At 32.0% G+C, this 23,168-nt stretch overlaps 2 protein-coding genes across 5 annotated transcripts in view; one reads left to right on the plus strand and one right to left on the minus strand.

Moving 5' to 3' along the window:
* Nucleotides 1-23,168, plus strand: part of LOC148600768 (G protein-coupled receptor dmsr-1-like) — a 98,145-nt gene that overhangs the window by 28,203 nt on the left and 46,774 nt on the right. The window contains exon 1 of one of the 4 annotated variants that reach the window (XM_088555875.1): nucleotides 12,224-12,631. The exons of the other annotated variants lie outside the window; for them this stretch is intronic. Coding sequence (XP_088412001.1) covers nucleotides 12,576-12,631 — 56 coding nt within the window. The 5' untranslated portion in view covers nucleotides 12,224-12,575. Of the gene's footprint in view, nucleotides 1-12,223; nucleotides 12,632-23,168 lie in introns of those variants that run through there. 4 annotated transcript variants of the gene reach the window in all.
* On the minus strand, nucleotides 4,003-4,889 carry LOC148600769 (uncharacterized). Its single transcript, XM_088556261.1, has one exon. It carries the CDS (start codon nucleotides 4,846-4,848, stop codon nucleotides 4,003-4,005), a length of 846 nt encoding a protein of 281 aa, XP_088412387.1. The 5' UTR covers nucleotides 4,849-4,889.

Genomic DNA, 23,168 nt, shown 5'->3' on the forward strand with positions numbered 1-23,168 from the left:
CCCGTATGAATTTCTGATTACCATTTTTTTCAGTTCGACCTATCAAATTCCTCCAAGTTGAAAGGCGGCAAACCAATAAAATAAAACTTTTGTTGCCTTAATTTTACAATAAACGATGAGGTCAAGTATTGCACTCTTACCGCTGAGGAAAAAATTTCTACCTTTAAAAAGTTAAATTACATTAAGTAAAACCCAATGGGCTCCTGTTCGTATTTGGGTTAACATTGTTATAAAGTTTACATGTTGATGGATGATTAAAGTTAGACAACTCGTGTTCTAGTTTTTAATTTCTCTATTTTATCACGATAAACGATATTTACATTGTAACATGCTCCTATAAATATAATTCAATAATGTACTTTAAAACATCACCAGAGACCAACAATCGTAGATACTCATCCGCCAATTGACGCTTATAATTTGTCCAAAACATGCTGATGTTTCGGAATAATTGCGTAAAGCCATTAATAGATGAGTCTAGATCGTCTAATTTGTCTTCAAAATGATTAATAATGTGTGATTTTTATATTTATCCTTGATGCGTTGTTGAACGATATTATTTTAGGACTTAAAAAGGATTTTATTGCCTGGAAGTGCAAAAATGATAGACATCTAAACATCAAGCAATGGCACAAATATTTTCGTGAAGTAAAACATCGTTGATTCATTTGGATTGATAAAACACATGTGGTTGTTTGGAGAGAAGATTAATAGATTTATCACCTTAATATTTCTTCCATGAGTGTTAGAAATTAAGTCTTTTTTTAAGTGGAGCACAGCGAAAGGAGTTATTTGTCATAAACGCTATGTTTGACATGCAATTTACTTTTCTCGAATCATTTCCTTATGACGTTGCCAATACCCAAATTCTAGTGACGTCATCGGTGCCTTTGAAAAGAAACGCCATGATCCACATGCATTGGTCTCCATGGGTCATCTTTCAATCCAATTTTGAAGTTCCTGTTGTTGTAGCTTAGTTGGTAGGTTGTTAACCATGTCTTTTACAGATTTACATTAACGAGAATTTCTTTTCCTATAACTTTATTAGATTTAAAGGTGTGAGTTATAATCGTTTAGTTTTTGTTAAAGATACGACTACTTCGTATTATTGCAATACTCAATCTTATGTATTTTACCATTTAGGTTACCAGATTACTTTCCTCAGGTTAACTTCCAGTCAAGGGTTGAATTCGTATTAGTTACCAGTACGAGGACGTCGTCCTCTATTGCATGTACTACAATGTTCAATTGTACATGGTTGTACTTATTTCATTGACTGGGCTTCCACGTATATTTCAGAACAATCCAATGAAAAAGGTAAAAAACATCTGAGGATTATGTTAACTGCAGTGAGAACAAGTTATATGTTATCAAGACATCTTCATCCACTCAAGACATGACATCAATGTTGTTTAACATTGTTAAAATGATAGTATTTGGCCTGTCCTTGTTATTTAACCCATTGCAGTATATTGTAATGTATTCTCATTATACTTATCCTTACTACTTTACTCTGTATGAACTCTATATATAAGAAAACAGATCCATAAAGTTTACACAATACAGATGAGATCAGTTCTAACCTCTCAGTCAAACTAAAGAGAAGAATCGGCTCTTAAACAGTTCAAAACGCGACATAGAACACTTCTAGTTCTTATTAGGGTTTCGTAGAACCAGCTCCACGAGAACTGTTCCACGAGAGCCATTTCTGCTAGAACAGCCAGGAGAGTCCTCTACAAGAATTGTTCTAACACTAAAACTGTCAGAAGAGCCGGTTTTACGATATCTGTTCTACTACTAAAGCCAGCACACTAGAGCCAGCTCTACGAGAGATGTCAGGAGAACTGACTCCACGAGAATTTCATTCCTGAAAATTACTCTTTCATAGCCTTCATAGCATAACATGAATCACATGGATATTTTTTCTTTTTAATGAAGAAATGAGGATGTTGAAGCAGCTCGTCCCAGATTTTTGGTGAAACCCGGAATTTTTATTACGTATAGTATTCTTTCTGTTCCTTCCGGTCTTATCACTTCTTGTTTCGTCTTCACTTTTAATAGTGAAATACCTAAGTATCTTTTTTTTCAATCTATTAAGTTTATCTGCATTTGTAGCTGTCAATTAAAAAAAATCACTGATAAATCAAGTTATTTAGAAAAAGGCACCGATCGAGACAAGATTGCTTATATTAACCATTCAAATTGCAAGTACCTGTGAATTCTGCATAATTGTTCGCAATGGAAGAAATTTTCCTGTCAAAATCTGTACTTGAATGCCTTTGTCAGTTTACTACTGACATTTTCAAAATGATATGAGGTCGTTAATTTGTGAATAAAGAACCACTAGTAACATTTAAGTAAGCATCGACATAGCAAAAAAAATATCACGATGTCTATAAGCACAACGTTTTGTTATTTTCCTTTTCTCCTCTAAAACAAGATAATTACAACGTATCAATCAGTTTGCCTGGGGAAATACTAGTAACATTCTTAAAACATGTTTATTCTCAGAATGTCGATGCGTAGTATTAACATGAATTATTTTAAAATTTGTTTTCGGAAAATAGCTACACATTTCTACAGGGTTACAAGATGTAATTATCGACATTTGACTTTGTTATATATGCACCGTTATGTTGTTATATCGTTCATGTCGCGACTAACAAGAATACGCGAGACTTTCATTTACACAAGCTGTGCGACTGTTTTGATATCGTAGAATCACTTTTTGACTTCATACGTTATTTCGAAAATACGTTACTTCCAATAAAACGATTTTGAGTCATTTGAGTGCATTTACGTTTAAAGCCTTCGTTTAAAAGTTTGTTGGGTACTTCGTCGTTCAAACGCCATTGAAGTTTTCCTGGCCGAGCTGCATTGTTTGTCGGGTTATCGCAGGGGTCTTCGTTGTGAAATCGCAGCGGAAGTTTCCCGGGCCGAGCTGCATAGTTTGTCTGGAATATCGCAGGGTTTTAGGAGCGTCCATATCAATAGTGTTTACTTATTTAATTTGTGATTTGCAAAGGCTTTTTATGTTGCCCTATAATTAGAACTAAATAGTTTGTTTGAAAATGGTAAATCAATAGGAAGTGTTACATTTGTAATGTATAATCTGTAGGGTAAATGGCGATAGATAGTGAAAACAAATATAGAAAGTAACAACAGATATTAATAGACAATACCAAAGCGAACGACCACAACTAAACATACAATTTGACAGTGTAAAATAACTGCACAAAATAGGAGAGGTAACAATGACCACACACATACACTGTCAAAATAAAGAAAACAAAGACAACTTATCAACAATAACCAAGCATCGATTATATCATTTATAAGTGCATATTTGTAAATATTTCTACATCAGTACTTGTCTAATAAGTTCTTTTTTCTCGAGGTTGGTCAATGTGATTTGTCTTCCCCTGAAAATATTTTCTTAATTGGCAAGATGGTGCGTTATTTTTCATTTTCCAGTGTATTGTTTTTGTATGACGTCTTTGTCTAAGGCTGACAGGAAAATGACAGAAGCGGGTCTAATTAGCTGATTATATCTACAAAGAAAACTTGAAAATACTAATGAAGAGATATCATGCCTTCTTATTGGTCAGTATGTCGTTATAGATCGTCATTTGGTCAGTGAAAGGGCTTATTTATCTACTTTGACAACCAGGTAAAAGGACTTGATGATTGGTTATCCCCTGTTGGTTGTCAATCCCTATTAGTGTGACCATAAACTGTGCCAGATGATCGTACTGTTCAATGTCTTTTTACAGTTCTTTGTTTATATCCACGTTCATATATGTATGCAATGTAAAGTTAAAATATATTAAATGTTTCTTCAAATATCTTTTATGTCTTAAATTTGTCTCTGCAAACAGTACGAGTGTCACAAAATTCTTAAAATTACTATATCAAATTAAGAAGAAAGGGAGTTAAATCTATCATTTGAGCAAATTTTATTGTTCTGTTAGGAAACTTTCAATGCATTTTCAGAATTCATTGTTAATTTAAAACAAACTTTGACCTATTCGATATACATATGGTATATACATTACATGCAGCTGGTACGAAGAGTGGTACAATGTCGTGTTTCTTTAAGTGGCTGAGATGTTTTTCACTCTGATGAGCCTTGTAAACATGGAATAACGCTATGGCTTTCTGGGTTGTAGTGTTTACCAGCGGCAGCTCGTCGCGGATCTCTTCTACATATGGTATTATGACTTTGTCAACGTAACGGATCATGGACTCCTCATTACTCCAGTGGGTCTCGATGTAGGTGATGTCCCAGTTGTCAGGAAAGTCAACATCCTTTGGAAGACAACGGTCGGTTTTGCCTGCGTAAATCAGATGTGGAGGAAGAAGTGTAACGGCTTGGGTTACTGGAAGAAGTAGAGTGATCTGTCGTTTATTGTCTAACCCCGAAATGGTGGTCTGTGGAGTCCCCTGCTGTTCCATGGTCCAGTCTCCGCCAGGCACAAGTTGACAACCAGTCTGGTCCCAGTTTATAATGAGAGAGTCTGGTACATGGTGCTCCTCTACGACTTTGTTGGCTTTTTCCAGGTGGGTTGCTTTAATGTCGTCAAAGTCGGTGGGTAGGTGTTTGACTGCCTTTGTACCCTTTCTTTTGACGAAACCCATACGTTGTAGGATAGATCTGGCTAATGACTTGGTAACGTTGATGTGACCACCATACTGCTGAAGTTTGTTACGGGCAAATTTAGTAACGATTGCCTCTATTGCTTCCATGACGATGCGAGTGTTGATAACGCCATCGTCGAGTCGGACTTTACGGATCCAGTCTTTAACATTGTCGTCTAAGTCACCAAGAGCTAACGGTTTACCATGCATGTAAAATTTACAACCTAAAATTTTTGTTTTGAAACTTTGTTTTCCACGAATTTAATAACCCACGAAAATGTCTTTTTTGTAAATCCAGCAAAATTGATGTCAACGAAAATAAATGAATTCACAGTATTACTTGATAAATAAATAGATAAAAACTCGTCTCCATTAGCGTAGTAAAAGACAAAACAGCGCCTCCACACTTGCGCTATCTACTGCTTCTGTGTCGACAAATTTTGTCACTTTTGTCAGAATATTTTTTTAACCATTCATAGTTCTTTTCTTACATACCACATACATAGGACTTTACTGACGCTCCCCGTCCAAATTACATTTGAACCAGTCGAACCCGACAACTAATTGTGTCCGGAGCTTTCATGACTGTCACCTTTATCTGTTTCTTCTACAATAATTTTTTTTTGTTTTACGTTGAAATTCTACATACTTGACAAGTTCCTAAGTGTGCCGCATAAGAGGTCTGTATGCAACCGATTCAACATATCCAACGTGGGCAAGTTATAAGAATAAAAATATATATTTGCACTACATATTATGCATACTCACTATGTTCTTATGAACAAAAATAATTAAAAAATAAAAACAATTCCTTTCATACTCCTGCCATAGTGGTCCTTTCCATCCTCTTGTTCATAAGTAGTTATAATTTGCTGCTACAAATTACATCTATTTTCTATAAGGAAACCAAAAACGGTTCTATTTCATATTTAGCATGTATTTTACCCAATTAGCCGACTCAACTATTAATCTTCCAAATGTAATCATAGGTTTTATTCTTGAATATTTCAAGGTAACGATAAACGTAATACCACACTGCCAAAAGTAGAGGTGATTTATGGTGCAGAAAATCCCACCGAACAAACGATGCCTTTTCGATCTATATAAGCCATACTTCAGTTCTAAGTAACTGTAGTCCTTTCTGTATTTTGTAGAAAAGAGTAAATTCCACTCAAATCATCAAAATCAAAAGAAAGCACTATCTTTCAATTTGTCAATTTCATACACAATCTATATAATTTTTATTTGAAAATTGACACAACCGAATTACAAACAAGTACTGATTATCTTGTTTTTATTTGTTCCTAAATTACTCATATATGTGAACTAGGTGGCATTTTGATATTCCAGAAATACCATCTGAAATTAGGTGGCATTTTGACATGCCAGAAATACCATCTGTCTTTTTCCTACAAAGACTCCTACATAGATCAATTAAAAGAACTGGCGTTATATAGATTCAATTTAAACAACTACACTTTTCTACGGCGAATCATGTGTAATGTAATTTGAATCACCATTGATATATAGCCTCGTTTTAAAGAACTGATTGACACCTTTGATGTGCTTTTTAAGAAAATCGGTAAATGTACGAAATGTAGAAAGTTATATATAAAATGCATGTAAGAAGACAACTATAGTAAACACAAAATACTAAGAAGCAATGCACAGCAAAAGCGATTACACACACACACACACACACACACACATACACACACACACACACACACACACACACACACACACACACACAAAAGCACCAACAGTTATATTGTACTTACATCCGTACCTTAAATGAATCTTTTTCCCCATGCAATTTATTTGCACCCACTATATAGCTTCAAAGTGTTTCATATTTCTATATTGAATTTAGTAAATTGACATTTGGTTTGCTGCTTACTATTAGTGGGCTGTCATAAAAAGAACCATCTGCTTTTAAGCATACACTATATCTAGATCAACAGATAACTAATCAAGTCGCATTCGGACAAAGTAAAATGTGTACTATAATAATCATAAGCAACATAACCTTTATTTTCTTGTCAAGATTAATGGAAAGTACGACAAAATAAATAAGTAAAAGAATAAATAAATAAATAACAATAAAATAAAATAAAATAAATAAATAAAAAATAAATGAATAAAAAATAAAAAAAAATACCGAAGCGTCAGCAGATGAATGATTTTATCAGCTTATCATTGTATTTCAGGAGACATATATATCAGAGTTAATATATGTTCATATGATGAAATAGCAATGTTACCAATTGATTAAGAATGTCAAAGCTGCACTAGCTACTGAATTTGTTCAGTTTTGATTCTACTGATTCAATGAAGTAAGTTTGTACTAAAGCAATTAATGTCGATAATACCTACAGAATATCGTGAAAACAACATTTTTTTAGTCAGAGAATATCGATAGGTCTGATGATCTCAGTATCGTATTAATTTTCCCATAGACCTCTGTAGTGAAGTGATTCAATAAAACTTTTACTTATGTAGGATTTCTAAGGACATGTGATAAAATAATTTCCCGCAAAGAAAATAGGGTGAGTCTACGAAGATCGGACAGAAAAGTAGTCTTGAACTATACATAGCCATTTTCTCTACTTTTACTTTCGTTTTGCACTTATCAAACCAACCTTTTCAGTGGAACATTTTTATGTCATTATGTTAGATTTTCTTTTAAAAAAGTTTGTCATCTTATAGTGCATCTTATAGTGCTCTATTTTATAAGTCAGTGTTCATATCTTTTCACATAACATTAGTTTGTAGAGAGGCAAAAAGAACTGTATTTTAATAGCATCCATGTTTTGACGTACACCCGCTCAGGGATATGCATGCGATACTGGCACCTGCTTCCATTATTTTTCGCCATTACTTCCGAAGAATTCCGACAGGATATTCACCAGGGTTAAAATACTTTAACCTTGACAAAAAATAACAATAATGGATACACAGGTAAGCACGTGTCTTGTTTTCATTTCATTACATCTACATTTTGATTAGTTTTCAAATAAAAATGACCATATTTGAGCCGTATTATATCACAATGCGTACATGTCAAAATGATCATTGCGTTATATTCAAACTTTTTCTTTTACGGCTTGAGTCCGTCGGTCTTCCTTGCTGTTTAATAACCACTTTCGCTTTTCAATCATATTTGTTATTAAAGCAGCGACCCTTACAGCACATGCGCGGATTAAGGTCACATGCATACGAACTTATCTGGGTCGATTTTTTGTATTGCAAGACAATAAATATATAGATATATATTTCATGTATTTAATGCATTTTATTTGCGGATATCAAATGAAATTGTACTAGACAAGGAATATTTAGTAGAAATAATAAAGTTAAGGTATATTTCAAAAGAAACAAAAATTTACGAAAATGACAGCTAATGGAGCTTTAAATTTAATGATTACATAAATATCTGTTTTTAACAGCTTTTTATCAGCAAAAACTTGAATATGAAGTTAAGAGTATAATGATTTTATTATTTGGAATATTTGAACACACTCTTTGCGACAAGAATAGTAAATAAGTTTTGAAATTTATATTCTTTATTACGTTTTTTTTTTATTTATTTTGATGCTTGATAAGGTGTTACTTCATTTTCTCAGCAATTTGGAATAATATCAGCATCATTCTTCGATATTCCAGAATTAGATATTGAATTATTCTTCTTAGCTCTTTCATCAGTATTTACCGACAGACCTTTCCGAGAAATCGTTTGAATGTTTATTCTAGCTTTTTGACAAACCCTTTTATATTACCAAAACGTTCCAACATTAATGTTACCGTTAAGCTTACTAAAATGTATAAAATAATTATATTCTATGTCTGGTCTTTGTCCCTGGATTACATTCTTTTAATTCCGCTAGACTCTTAGTTCCCTTGATTACCTTTTGGTGCCACCAATAAAGAAATATGTTACATTTTAGCAGTACCTGTAATTGTGGTCCGTAATCAATCATATGATAGCCTTGATTACTCTTTATAAAAAAACACAAAAAGGACAGAAATATTGGAGGATTTATCAACACATGCATTGCTTTCAACAGCCAATATCTTCATGTAGTTAAACCATTGCCAATGTATGAGTACGCAATTTCAATCCGTTCCAAAGACGTTTAATCTTTCTGTCATATTCAAAATGCATTTTATTTAGATTACTACCATTGAATGTCAGTTTTCAGTTTATAACAAAAAGTGATAATGAAATGAAATGAACTGAAACCTGAACTGAATTTTAAGTGGTTTGCCTATAGAAAGCCTTTGACGATAAAGCACATTGTACCGATATTGTCACAACAATATTTTTGTTATTCAATAATATAGACCTTATAGGATTTATATAAAGCTTGTTATGTTATTACATTTCTATGATTTCTGTACGGAACAACCCTGTGAGATATCTTACTAGATAAATAACTCTGACAGAGACAACATTAGACTAGCTTGCCCTACAATATTGCCTGTTATGTACACTCGAAACAAACGATATTGATTTTCAGCTTATGTGAACGGGATTAACAAAGAGAAAGCCTTTATATCTTTGTTGAAAATATTGTACTTTCTATATGTAAATTTCTAAGAACGCTTCCCAATATCTAATAGTGTACTGCCAATAATTCGGATTAATTTTTGTGTTAGGCGAAGTTTCATTTTTTTTCTTAGATTTTGAGAACATGAAATTCATATGAATCTAAACATATATTGCTTTTCGTTGATTCCGGATTTTCCTTCGAAACAGACCTGAAGTGATTTAAGATCATGCCTATGAGGGACGAAGCTACTCAAATAACTTTAGAATATGTTCATAAAGCACCACTATGATGTCAACTTGAATATACGCGACCTTGAAAAACACACGCTTTGCGACTGTGTTAAAGTTGAAACAATCACGTCTTTACTGTCCTGTAATTCGACCCTTCCGACGAAAATATTTTGAGCCATGAGTGTTCCAGAGTAATCAAGGGAACCAAGATTCTAGCGGAAGTAAAAATGAATGCAATCCAAGGACAAAAGTCCAGACATGAAAAACGGACATACACAACAAAAGACATAAATTAACCAAGATTATACAAACAATGTAACAAAAGTAAATGAACAACTCCACTAAAAACTGGAAGCATGAACCAGGTGCACCGGTAGGGCAAGCATTCTCTGCTTTTCTAGAAACACCCGCTGGGTTTCTCATAAAAAGTCAAGCCCAGGGTAGACGAACGATGAACGGAAAACTGACACGTTAGATAAATCAATTTTATGGCGCAGATGACTACACCGTAACGATCCACGAGTTTAAGGATAGATGACAATACGGAATGAAAATGCATCGTGTTTTTCGTACAGTTTAGTCAAAGTTTTACTTTACCATCAATCTCTAAGTGTAGGTCAAGATATGAGGTTGACTTCACAATGTCTATAGTATCCTTTATCTTTATCTTTTAACAGATCATCTGCTGCACACATTTCTGATGCCAATCACACAATATATTTTTGCAATTAACTGGAATATAAGTTTTATCTTACGAAGTACAATGTTGAAAGGCGACAAATTCTAACAAAAGTGTTAAATCAGTTGAAAGGTCATTACTTTTCTTAAGAAATGACTGTACCAAGTCAGGATCATTTAGTGGTTTCGACCTATCCAGCTTTTTCCTTGATATTGCCATACTCTTTACGAACTTTCCTTTATAATTTTCATCTTGACAATTGCTTAGAGTTTAAGATTTCGGTAATATTGTTATTACCCTTCATTTCTTACATACATATTTTACAATGACATGCATTGAAATTGTACTTTTTATTTGAGGTAATATTTAGTATCCCGAAATTACTTATTTTACAAAGAAAAACTATGAAAAATTAAACAGAAACGAATATATTATAGGACACCCATTTTACTTAATATGTAGCACTGCACAGTTACATGTAGATACGTTTGAAGGGCCTTTACTCATGATACCTTACATTCACCGTACTTGTAATCTGACGTCTGGCACGCAGTTAATGAGTACAAAATCATCTTACCAGCTAAAGTGGAGATTGATGTTACATTTTCCTTAAGTTCAAAAGTGTGTTAAGAATTGTCATGTGAAGTCATTACTGACTGGATATTAAGAATAGATTACGTAACACATGATAGCATATATCTTTAGCGTGTACGTTATCACCCAAATTACTGCATACGTCAAGTATGTGAGGTCAGAGCAAAATTTTCTCACATAATTTTTTTCCTAAATTCATATTATGAAAGGTAGTTTTGTCAATTTGACATTGAAACCAGTATAAAAAAACCTTAATTAATTCTGTCGTCATTCTGAGGGATAGGTACTCTTCCTTCAATGCTTGTTTTGTAGTATACTATTTTGCAGTGATTTAGTTGTAGAAATGTTATCATAGAAATTTTGGATTGAAGAAAGAATCATTGTGAACTTAATACAATCTATTACATAAATCTTGAAAAAGAAAAGTAACAATTTTTTCTCAAGTACATTAATACATTAAATGTCCTTTTCATCATATTATTTTCTCTCTCTATATATATATATTACTGAAAATATCACAGGTATGATTATCAATAACGAATACAAAAGCTATATTATGTTACTATATATGTGAATGTCATAGATCTGTCTTTTCTGACATTCATGATTTTTTTTTCATTTGGAAGTCTTTTGTTGACTTTAAAGTATGCAATTTCCCTTTTATTTAATTTTTTGTTCTGAAACCCTATCGCAAATGGTCATGGAATGATTATGTCTTTAATAATAATAATAATAATAATAATAATAATAATAATAATAATAATAACAAATACAAATGTGTAATAGTCTTCCGTTTGACGTCGTCAGTCACCTTTTAATATCCTTAAATGAAAATGATTTGTAGCATACTTACTTAATGAATTAGTGAAATGTGTTAATTTGAATATATTGGTTGAATTTTACAGATTTTACAGTCTAGTAGATGTCTTCACAAAAGTACTTACTAAAATAATACATACATTTCGTATCAAGCATTTTGAGCATTTAATGCTACTTGAAAATTATCAATACTGTGTGTTGTACATGTACATTATAAAATGTTTCATCTGTTTATCATAACTCCATCGATGATACAAGACATGACTGAAACAACTCAATGGATGTTTTGATAAAACACGGGAGAATAATTTTCCATATTGATATACATGTTTACTCTCCGAGTAGTTGGTGGTGTCCATTGATCATTGTGGTTAAATGTTATAATTTCTTTCTTCATTTCCTTATTTTTGCTGTTTCAATTCAAGTATTAACCATTGATATTCTGATAACAGTTTTAGTACTTGACGAACATTTCCTGCTATACAATATGTCAGACTGTTTAGAAATAAAGTTAATACTAAGACTTTTATCATTCGAACCGTTCCATTTCGATAGGTATCTGTCGACATAATGACAAATTTACTTTAGAATGAAATTAAGAGAGACATTAACTGTTCATTGTTCGGTCTGTGTGTAATCGTTTCTATACTTTTTCCGAGAGAAAATGTAATTATTTTCTATGATCAATTTATTTTCAAGAAATAACGGATTTGTGCCTTAATTGAATTCCATTTTAGATTTTTGAACTGAGAAGAACTAATGAGACATGTTTCTTTATGCACAAATCACGCAACTCAACCTGATATTTGAACAAAAAGATTATACGTGGTAGCCTATGCACAAAACAAAATCTTATCAAAGATTTGTCAATCTGTATTGTCAGATTTGTCATGTGACACACTCATATGGAATTTGTATTTGAAGCTTGATTGATACTGTTAATGCATATCCACAGATAGGCGAAACATCAAATAGCAATAAATATATAAAAAAACCTTCATGTTATTAGACTGATTAAATAATATCCGGCACAAATTCCACCGTTACAGACCAGAACTTTTAATGATGGTGGCTTCATTGAACCATTATGACAGGGATTTATCATGCTCAAAAACATGGTAAGTTTTTGTTTTGGATTATTTCTTCTAGAATAAAACACGATGTCATATCGTACAAAATAAGAAATAATTATATTTTACATAAAAAATTCGTGTAGATACTGGATATAGTTGATATAAATTAATGATTTTAAAAAATATATATATTTCATTGTTATCTTTAAAAATGTTTTGGTATTGTATTGTGCATGATTATGATAGTTATAAAATACAGTTTACATTAACATTCGCAAATTATAAAAAAAAAATACATGCATTATGAACCAATTAATCATTGCAATGTTAATTATTATACTAATTATTGGAATGTGATGACATACTCTCGGCTGGGTACAAATATATTATCAAATTTCGTTGAAGGTTTATAATGTTACCTTTGACAATTTATTCATAGTACTTTATAAGAACAATGTTTGGGTTTACGAAAGATGCTGGCTTCATCATTACCAAGTTGCACATATCCTGTATCATGAAAACTGATTTGTTCAAAGGTCATAGTTTTCCTTTCCTTTTTCGTCTACCCCGGACTTGACTTTTTAAGAGCAACTCGTCGGATGTTTCTAGAAAAGCAGAGGACGCTTACCCTACCGGTGCATCTGGTCCATGCTCCCAGTTTTCAGTGGAGACCGAGTTGTTTCTTTAATTTAGTTACTTTGTATGTATTATTTAAGTTACTTTATATACTTTGTTGTGTATGTCTGTTTTCCATGTCTGGTCTTTGTTCCTGGATTACATTCTTTTGATTTCCACTAGAATCTTGGTTCCCTTGATTACCTTTTAACATAATATAAAGAAGATCGCAAATTTGTATCTCCCTGTTTTGTTTAGCATGACAAAATCGTACACCATACCATTTTTCTTTTTCTATGCCTTGTAACCAACCACCCAAATGATTGTCATAGCCCTTATATCAAATATAGAAGGACAGGAAACTTACAATTTATATTGATCATATTTTATGCATACGAATGACAAAAGTGAAGTACAAAATATATTTGAACAAAGTAAAATGTTGTTTTGCATTTTCTTTCATTATCGTATTTTTTCATCTTTTTTCCTTCCTTCTCCAAAGTTATTTTTGTCTTCAAACAGTGCAATGAAATTACTCCATCTAAAACAGTTAAGAAAATCGAATACAAAATGACATCAAATTTGAAAAGGTCACACTTTATAATATACGGAAAAAGGTGGAAGAGTAAAAGTTAGACCATAAGCGTACGTGGAAATTTGATGCCGTACAGCTTCATGTTTAGTATATATTGCAGACATTTTGTGAGTATCAATTGACTGAGTCTTTGGTGTACATATGTACTAAAATTAAGAATTGACTGAAACATGCATGCGTCTAATATTTGTTTACTGTATAACATGGATGAATACGAGCTCGCTGGTATTGTACACTAAAATGTATCAAACTTGAAACCTATTTATATACTACTGATTATATATGTAATGAAATAACCCGACCTACTTTTTGAGCGTCTAATACGAAGTAATTTCCGAGTGTAACATTACAAAAAAACAAGCCAAAGAGGGGCATGGGTCGTAAATCAAATTTGTCATTGAAACTAATAAACAGATGTATGATATATGACAATCCGTGAAAAATCCGTATCACATGCATTATCAACACCCATTTGGTATCACCCTCTTGCGAGAGGCCCTCGGACTGATTTTGATTTCTCGTAATGATATAGACTCCGTGTTAATTTGATAGTTCTTTGGAAACATCATAAAATGTCATTTTTCAAAATAATTTATTTATTTCTACTGGAGATTCTTTTCTAAGGTACATACGGACTCTATGGAATATTTTAAATTTTTATCAGAACATAGAATAATTGAAAACCATAAATCCGTTCTATCTGTTTTTTTTTTTTTTTGAATCTCTACTAAAGATGATTATTGTTATCTTCAGTCCATGTATTGGATTCCAAAACTCAAATAGAAGTGATTAAAAAAAACTCAAGCTTCTTTCGAAACTTTAAACTTCCATACTTACAGCTGTCAAAGAGGATCTCAAGTCTTACCACAACACTTGTTACTGCCTTAATGTAGATTCTGGTCAATTTGATCTTCTTGAAACCCTCATTGCTAGATTATTGTCGGATTATAATTGCATAAAGACCTATGCTTTTTCAACCCTTTATACAATTATTCCCCATACTTAGTTGAAATCCCGATGGAAGAACATTATACTTTGTTGCTACTCCAAAAAAAAAAAAAAAAAAAAACAAGATTGAACACCTAGATACTAATATATAGTACCAGGTTGTAGAGATTGTCAATTTCCAAATTATCTTCTGAATACACAGAAAAGGATGTAGTCAAAATTCTTGATATTTTGTATATTGATAACAAATTTGTCCACTGTTGTGAACGTGTTTTTCAAAAGACGGTCAGCATGTCGATAAGAACAAATTAGGCTCCACTACTCGCTAACTTATTCTTTTACTTTTATGAGGCTGACGTTAAAAGCTAATTTTATCAAGAGAAGGAATATGTTTAGCCAGATATTTTGATCTCAGTATCTCAGAAGGTCAAGAGTTGCGGCTAACATCACATTGTCTGTAGTCTCAGGTAGCGATAACACGTCATCTATACAACAGGAACTGAGATTAAAGGATCTAGCTAAAAGAAGTTCCTTCTTTTGGAGGAATGTTGTTGGTATTTTACGCGGACTTTTAATACCAGGCTAGACTTCTACCAATTAGGTAACTGGAACAAGGTTATGTTGCTTCTAGAATAATATCATCACTAATAAAGTTTTATAATCGTCGTTAAACACTCGTGGATCGTTATGGTGCATCAACCTGCACCATAATAACCGATTTGTTCACTGTTTCACAGGTTGCCTTTCCATTTTCGTCTACACCGAAAGTGACATTTAATGAGCAACTCGACTAAGAGCAAACTGGCAAGAAAGATCCGAAAAAAAAACTACAAAAAACATAAGCATCCCAAGTCAAAAAGACAACAAAACAAATACTAAACAAAAATTACAACAACAACAACAACAAAAAGGAAATAAAAACATTAAGAAAAACAAAACAAACGAAAAAAAAAGCGGCCGGAAAATCAATGCAACCAACAATTGAAAAACACAATTAACAGGAGAAAAAAAATATATAAATCATTGACGTGAAAGCAACCAAATCTTGTAATTATCAACCACTTCCGAAGTTAAGGCTTATTTAACCTAGTTAACTTCCCTTTACGGTATTGCAACAATCAAAGTATAATATTTTCTATGGCGAAAGACAAGCAAAATCTTACATAGCTTATTTTTACTGAATATGTACCCAGTGAGTAAACAATGACATATTTCTTGTTATTTAATTAAGGATAAAATATTGATGAACAATAAGGTGATAACATATGGTAGTGTTTACAATTAGTATCAGTAAAGCGTGATAAATTGATCATCTAAAAGTGCCAATTTTCAGCCACATTATTGCAGAGCGTGGTATGTTTAAGTCAATGATTTTATACGCCAGTCTTTTTAGTCTGGGGGTATTCGGAAATACCGTTGTCAGTCCGTCGGTCGTTTTTACTCCGTATCATAACTTCCCCCGATGAATTGTTCCTTTCCTTTTGTATTGTTTTTGAGTAATTGGACTTCTTTTCACCAAAAAAAAAAAAAAAAAAAAAAAAAAAAAAAAATAGGGATCTTTACTCTTGCCGTACTATAGCTTAAGACACCTTTTAGCAATTGCCATGAAACATCTGTGGACCGTTACTTTTTAAATATCCTTTCAATTTTTATAAAATTCCGATTCTACGTTTTCTAGGTGTTGGATGTCATTCTTAGAAAGTTGAATTTCCCACTTTCTGTCCCTTTCAATTTCTGTAACTTCCTAGTTTTAAAACAATGTACTATATGCATACAAAAAAAAAAAAAAAAAAACAAAAAAAAAAAAAAAAAAAAAAATGGATTTCCTGTACGGGACTATACAACTTTTGTTCCTAGTTATTGAGATTAATATAAGTTCTTTTTCTACTGGTCTATTATGACAAATCCGTACCTTCCATATCATGCATTTATATTGTGGATTACATGTTATTATTTTTGATATGTTCTGATTGAGCAATTCCATCAATCATCATAAGTGATAAATGCTTATTTTAAAATAATAGGTAAATTTTAAAGAAGGATAAAAGAAGACGCATTAAGTATGTAGTTAAGTTTTTTTTTCAAAATTTGACGCTCGTATACTGGCAAACATTTTTCACATGCTTTTCAAACGAACTTCATGTTATCATGTTAATTTAACCTAAAAAATATGTTATTTCATGTAGTGCTCGATTTCATCTTAAGCATATAATTTAATATGAACACCCTTTTCCTGTGTACTCCTGCATTATATGTTTCTACATTTCTGTAAAATCCAGGTTTCTCTTTGGTCTATTTGTTTTTGGATTTGTCTTGTTTTTTTCCTCTTTGGTCTTTGTATAAAAATAGATGATGTGGTATGGTTTCCAAAGCGATAGTATTCACCAAAAGCAAAGCAACAAACAATTAAACGTCTACAGATCACAACTCAGTGTTTAATGATTGGCAAACACATACGGTGAAGGAAGTTTTAAAATTAATGAAGTGAAATTATTCATAAAAGACGAAAATCAACATAATCTATAGGAAAAAACATAATAAAATGACAACCATTCAACTACAGGTTCCTATGATTTTTTGTTTTAATTGTTAGTTCACCTCTATTCTCAAAAATACTACCGCGTCTATAAATATACACTTGACATAAAGATAAAATATGTAGAGGAGCTTTGTAATAAATTTCACATTGAAATTATATTTGATTGTGACCTTTTTGTCACAGTAATTTACAATGAATTAAATAAAGGATTATAAATCAAAACAGCATTTCAAAACAGAAATAAAAACATTAACTTGATAAATTCCTATATGATTTTTGAAGCTTTTGCAAACATCTATTGCATTAGACTGATCGTTTAACGCAAGCAATTTGAGGCATGCAGTTTAGTATTGACTACAAACTATATTTTGGTACATCCATAAAGCGATTATTAGAATAAATTGATTTCAACAATGTTTCATTTCATGTGATCCGGAACGGGACGAACCGAACTTTTAGAATTTCAAAAAGTACTCTTTGCACCGGTTTTCTAAAAGACATTTATATAAGTAAATTTATAAGTGTCATTTAAAAACACGGCGAATCTCTCTAAGCGATGTTTTTACAACAAAGACTAAGGAATAATTAAAAATAATTAAAATCAAGACATGTATTAGTGCTAAACAGTATGTAATAAGTCTGCATATACCTTTTAGTATTGCAAAAATGACGTTGACATGGTTATGGAATATCATACCATTTACAATGTGCATTCAAGCTGGTTTCAGATGTGTGTTAAATATCCTAAAAGTACATGTACCATCTCAAATTTACATATACTCCAAGATATAACGCGCTTACTTGAGTTTTAACTGCTTATCTTCAAAATGTGAAATAGAATCGATCGCAGAACTTATTACTACGGCATTTAATTTGCGAATTATACCACGTGTAATCTACTCTGAGGATATAAAGTATTTTGCAATAGATAAAAAAAGAAAAAAAAACGAAAAAAAAAAAAAAAAAAAAAAAAGTGTATATGCACTTTATTGCAAAACTGACATTTGTATGTCAATTGAAAATGTCACTAAGAAAGTCATTTACTATTTATATATTTATATCTGAAAGCTTACTGATTATCTATCACATTGTGAAATACTAATTACTTTAATTTTGTTCCTGTTTAATTGGTTTCTAGTTAATTATCAATGATCTTTCAAAGAGATATTCATAAAAGTATATCGAATTCTCTACTGTTTCCAATTTTAGAGCATAAAGAAAGTAGGTCATAATTCAAAGTGTTTATATGTTTTTTTTTATCAGCAGTACACATAGGTTGTACGATGTATACATTTTCTTAATACATACTGAATATTACATGTCAAAATCTGTATGACATGCGGTATTATCCCGAGAGTCCTATATGACCCCAAGGGCCACCGGGCTGCGGGGTGATATATGTAAAGGGTTGATACCGCATTTGATACATATTTTGACATGTCATGTTCATTATATCATATATTTTAACCAGACTTCAAGTATGGTCTGTGAAGGGGTGCAATATAATGTATGCGATATAGCTCTAGGGGTGTGATATAGAGTATATGATATATGGTAGACGATATATGGTTTAAACAAACACATATTATGCATATAAAAAGTTTTATTTAAATCTAAATATATGATATAATCTGATGTTAATAAATTAGATCTCAAAGTACATATAAATCAAGTTATACATCGATCTTAATTGAAATGGCATAAATTTTAATTTGTCTTTATCATATCACCAACATGCAGGGATACGATAAGAGAAAAGATAATTTCCTATGTAGGTTAACGAATCACTCCCATTGTGCATACTCCATTATTTCACATTAGTTCAACACGCTCATTTGATATTAGCGCTAGCATGTTTATCTCTCGATTTATTTTATTAAAAAAAATCAGAACCATATTTTGTACTGTAAATTTTTCATTGCTGTCAATGAATAAAGAAGCTATTTCCCTACAGAATAAACCAAAGTTGTGATTGAGCTTAATGTTTATGCACTTTTATATTTCAATTGGAAAACACATATTGAACTACAAAACATATTGTTTCAACAACGCGTTTTCATCAATAGTCTTGGTATTATCGTTATGGTTACATGTAATTACATCTTTTTACTTTCCTTTCATCTGTGGCAATATCCCTTCAGCACCTGCGTATGGAGTTTTCATGTCAAAACTCATACGTAATGCTAGAGCTTGTCGTTACTACACATACTTTTTGTATCGCGCTAGACTTCATACAAGTAGGTTTATGGAACAGGGTTATGTTGCTGCACGATTGAAGTGATCCCTACAGTTTTATGGTCGAATCGAGGATCGTTACGGTGTATCCATCTGTACCATGAAAACTGATTTGTTTAACGTGTCATAGCTTTCCTTTACTCTCTCGTCTATCCCGGGCTTGCCTTTTTATGAACAACCCGACATGTGTTTATAGAAAAGCAGAGGACGCTTATGCTACCGGTACACCAAGTTCATTCGCCCAGTTTTTAGGGAAGTCCGAGTTGCTCAGCTACTTTTTGCTTTGTATGTGTTATATTAAATTCTTCTTTGTTGTGTGTGTCTGTTTCCGTGTCTGGTCTTTATCCCTGGACTACATTCTTTGATTTCTGCTAGATTCTTCATTCTCCCGATGATCACTCCTTAATGTCTTTTGGTTAAAACAAAACAATGGTATCATAATTTAGGTTACAGACCTCCAATTCAACCAATGAGCATTTGGAACGTACACAAAAATAGTCATACGCAGAAATTACCCCTGTTCCTCATAGTGCTGTGTAAAAAGTTCTCATCTTATTTAAAAAAAAATTAAACAGTTTCTGAAAGGAAAAACATTTCTGTACATTATAAAGGAGCATTTTGCTTCTTGTGATGTGAAGCCTAATCTCCATAATGATCTCTATATATACCCCTATCTCGTGAAAACACTAGGATTTCCCATGCTATTTATAGACCCTTCACTTCCGGTGACCAGTACTGCACTGCAAGTCTGCTAACCTCACATGCCATTCTGAGGATTGAGAGCTGACATATGTAGAATCATGCTGATATATAGTCCTCTGCAGGTTAAAGTTAAGGTAAAGTCCAGAGAAGCCATTGAATATTGTGAAATTAGCATAGAAGCCTATGGGAAGTGGAATTAGTGGTTTCTAGTCTTTATGAAGACAAGTTGAAAAAGAAATTAAAGAGTTTGCATTAAAGAATTGACATGTAAAATTAGAACATGTATGGGATACATTGGAAGACGTACACCATTCAAAACTGAAAACCTAACGTCATGAAATTATGATAAACATGGGAGAGTACTATATAAAAAAAACTATTTGCATCTTATGTAACTGTCTTTATAAGAATCATGCAAAATCTGAAAAATGTGATACATCCTAAAAAAGGCTACATATTTTTATTTTTGTAATTGTTTTATGGGTCTATAGTATGAATTGTGTAATAATTCATTCAAATCTGCGTGCTCTTGGGAGATAATCAACATTGAAAATCCAATAGATTCTATTGTATTTGAGTGTCATTCACAGAGTTATCTCCCTTAATTTTGAAATCTACAGTGCATTCTATATAATTTTTATCTCCTAAGAGCACGGGTTACATGAAAACCCACATGTTATTTCTGTTTACTATGACATTTCAAACAAAATATCAAAAATAAAAATATGTAGGCTTTTTACCCATGAATCACATTTTGCATTATTCTTAGCTGGAGTGCTACTTAAATGCTTTAGGTTGATAATTTCAACGTTACTTTGTACAGTATCAGGAAACAAGTGGTGATCGTTTTATTCAACCACTAATTTGACGTATTTGAATCACTCCACTACTGACGCTTTGGTATTATTTTACCGATATTAACTGTCTACCTTGATTATTAATGTGTTCATGTTAGTTTTGCAGAATATAGCCGATTAATAAGGCTAATTAACTAAAACTGATTCATATTGTGATACAATATCAATATCTCAGTTTTAGATAGAAATACTATTTTGATATTCGTAACACAAGATTAATTAATGATAAAATCTATTTTAACTCTGATATAGAATTTATTACCGGAGTTTGATGAGAATGAATTATCTTGTATTAAGTAAGCTTCCAAACATTGTGAACAAAATCAACACGAGCGTAGAGTTTGCCTTACAAAATACATATATACTAACTCTCGCCTTTTGTATTAGAAATAAAAGTAACTAAATGATTTATTGAAGTTTTCTTCAACACCATTAAGGTTTCAAATAACAGAACATGTTCTTAAAGCTGTTGTTATCTAATCCGATTTGCACCGATGTGTGGAAAAACGAATATCTCACGAAGCTCACACAAACAATGCATGAGAAGATTTAATTTGAAAACGTTACCAAATTTAATGTATTTGTAATACAATAAGCTCTCTACGTACATCTCGTTGAATTTTAATTGGCCCTTATGCTTAGGGATGTTAGATACGCTGTACAGTGCATAGTGTTTAATAAAATTATTACATTATCCTCTCTTTATACGGAGAAAAAAATCCTGGGAGGATTATGAGGCTCTAATCGTTGATTTGATGAACTGAATTTAGAAAGAACATTAAAATTCAATTATAGAATATTAAGTACCAGCCCATATAAAATTCAGACACTGCCATTGGTAAAGTAATACATGGTAAAGAAAAACCCACCAAACAATTGATGTTTTTTCAGTCTACATATGCTATACTTTTATATAACGATAAGTTTTTTTTGCATTTAGATCTGCACTTTTTAGAAAATCATACATTCTCCTCCCACTAAAATCAACAACCATAACTCTTGCAAAGTACAAATTTCATGTACAATCTATATAATTTTTTTTTCAAAAGCGCAACAATAAATGAAGAGCTGAGACTAGTTATGTGATCAGTAACTGAATCTGAACAAAAAACATATAACTGAATTCGGTGGTTTTTTTACATGCTTGATTTACCGTCTGTCTGATTTTCAGAAAGACCGCTACGTAATATAAAATTACATACCATGCAAAACGATAGAGGTACAAAACACGAAAAAAGTCGATCGATCCAATATACCAAAACTGAGATCTCTAAGTGTGATCACAGTCAATTTTTAAATATACTGGGTTAAAAAAAACAAAAAAGATCAACAAACATTTGAAAACAAATAAATGTACAATACAAAAGAATTTGAATAACTTAAAAAGGAAATCAATTTATTTTATTCTAAATAAATATTGGATATCTGATCTACAAAAACACTAAACAAACAGTTATGCGATAATTATTAAGTGGATGTATGAAACATTCATTGGAAAAAATGTACATGTGATTATAGCTATGTTCTATATACCAGCAGTTACATCTTTTCTTACATTTAAAGAGAATCTTGTTTTAGAAGGTAAGACGAAACCTATTTTACTATAAAATATTGCTATTACCTTGCGAGGGTGCCCATTAGTCGGTGACACATGCCACAATTTGTTTCAAAAAGATTTTGTATCCATAAGAGACCACAAACACATGTGTTTGAATAAAATAATATTGGTGTGTAGGTTACTGAAATAAGTAAGAATAAATTTTGATCAAAATTGAAAGAATTTGAAACTTTTAAATCATATCCTCAATCATACAATTTACATAGAAAAAAATCTTTATTATTTCCTCAAACTTTACGACAAACGTGATGACATTTCATTCAGAATTGTCAACGTTCCTTTCATCTGTGGCAACATCCCTTCGGCTCCTGCGTATGGAGTGTTCATATCACAACTCATACGTTATGCCAGAGCTTGCCGAAACTATGCAGACTTTTTGTATCGCGCTAGAACTCTAACAAATAGGCTTCTGGAACAGGGTTATGTTGCTACAAGATTGAAGTCATCACTACAGAAGTTTTATGGTCGTCATC

This window comes from Perna viridis, chromosome 12 (assembly GCF_037379345.1).
Source record: "Perna viridis isolate PV_CMFRI_1.1 ecotype Kerala chromosome 12, ASM3737934v1, whole genome shotgun sequence".
Lineage (NCBI taxonomy): Eukaryota > Metazoa > Mollusca > Bivalvia > Mytilida > Mytilidae > Perna > Perna viridis.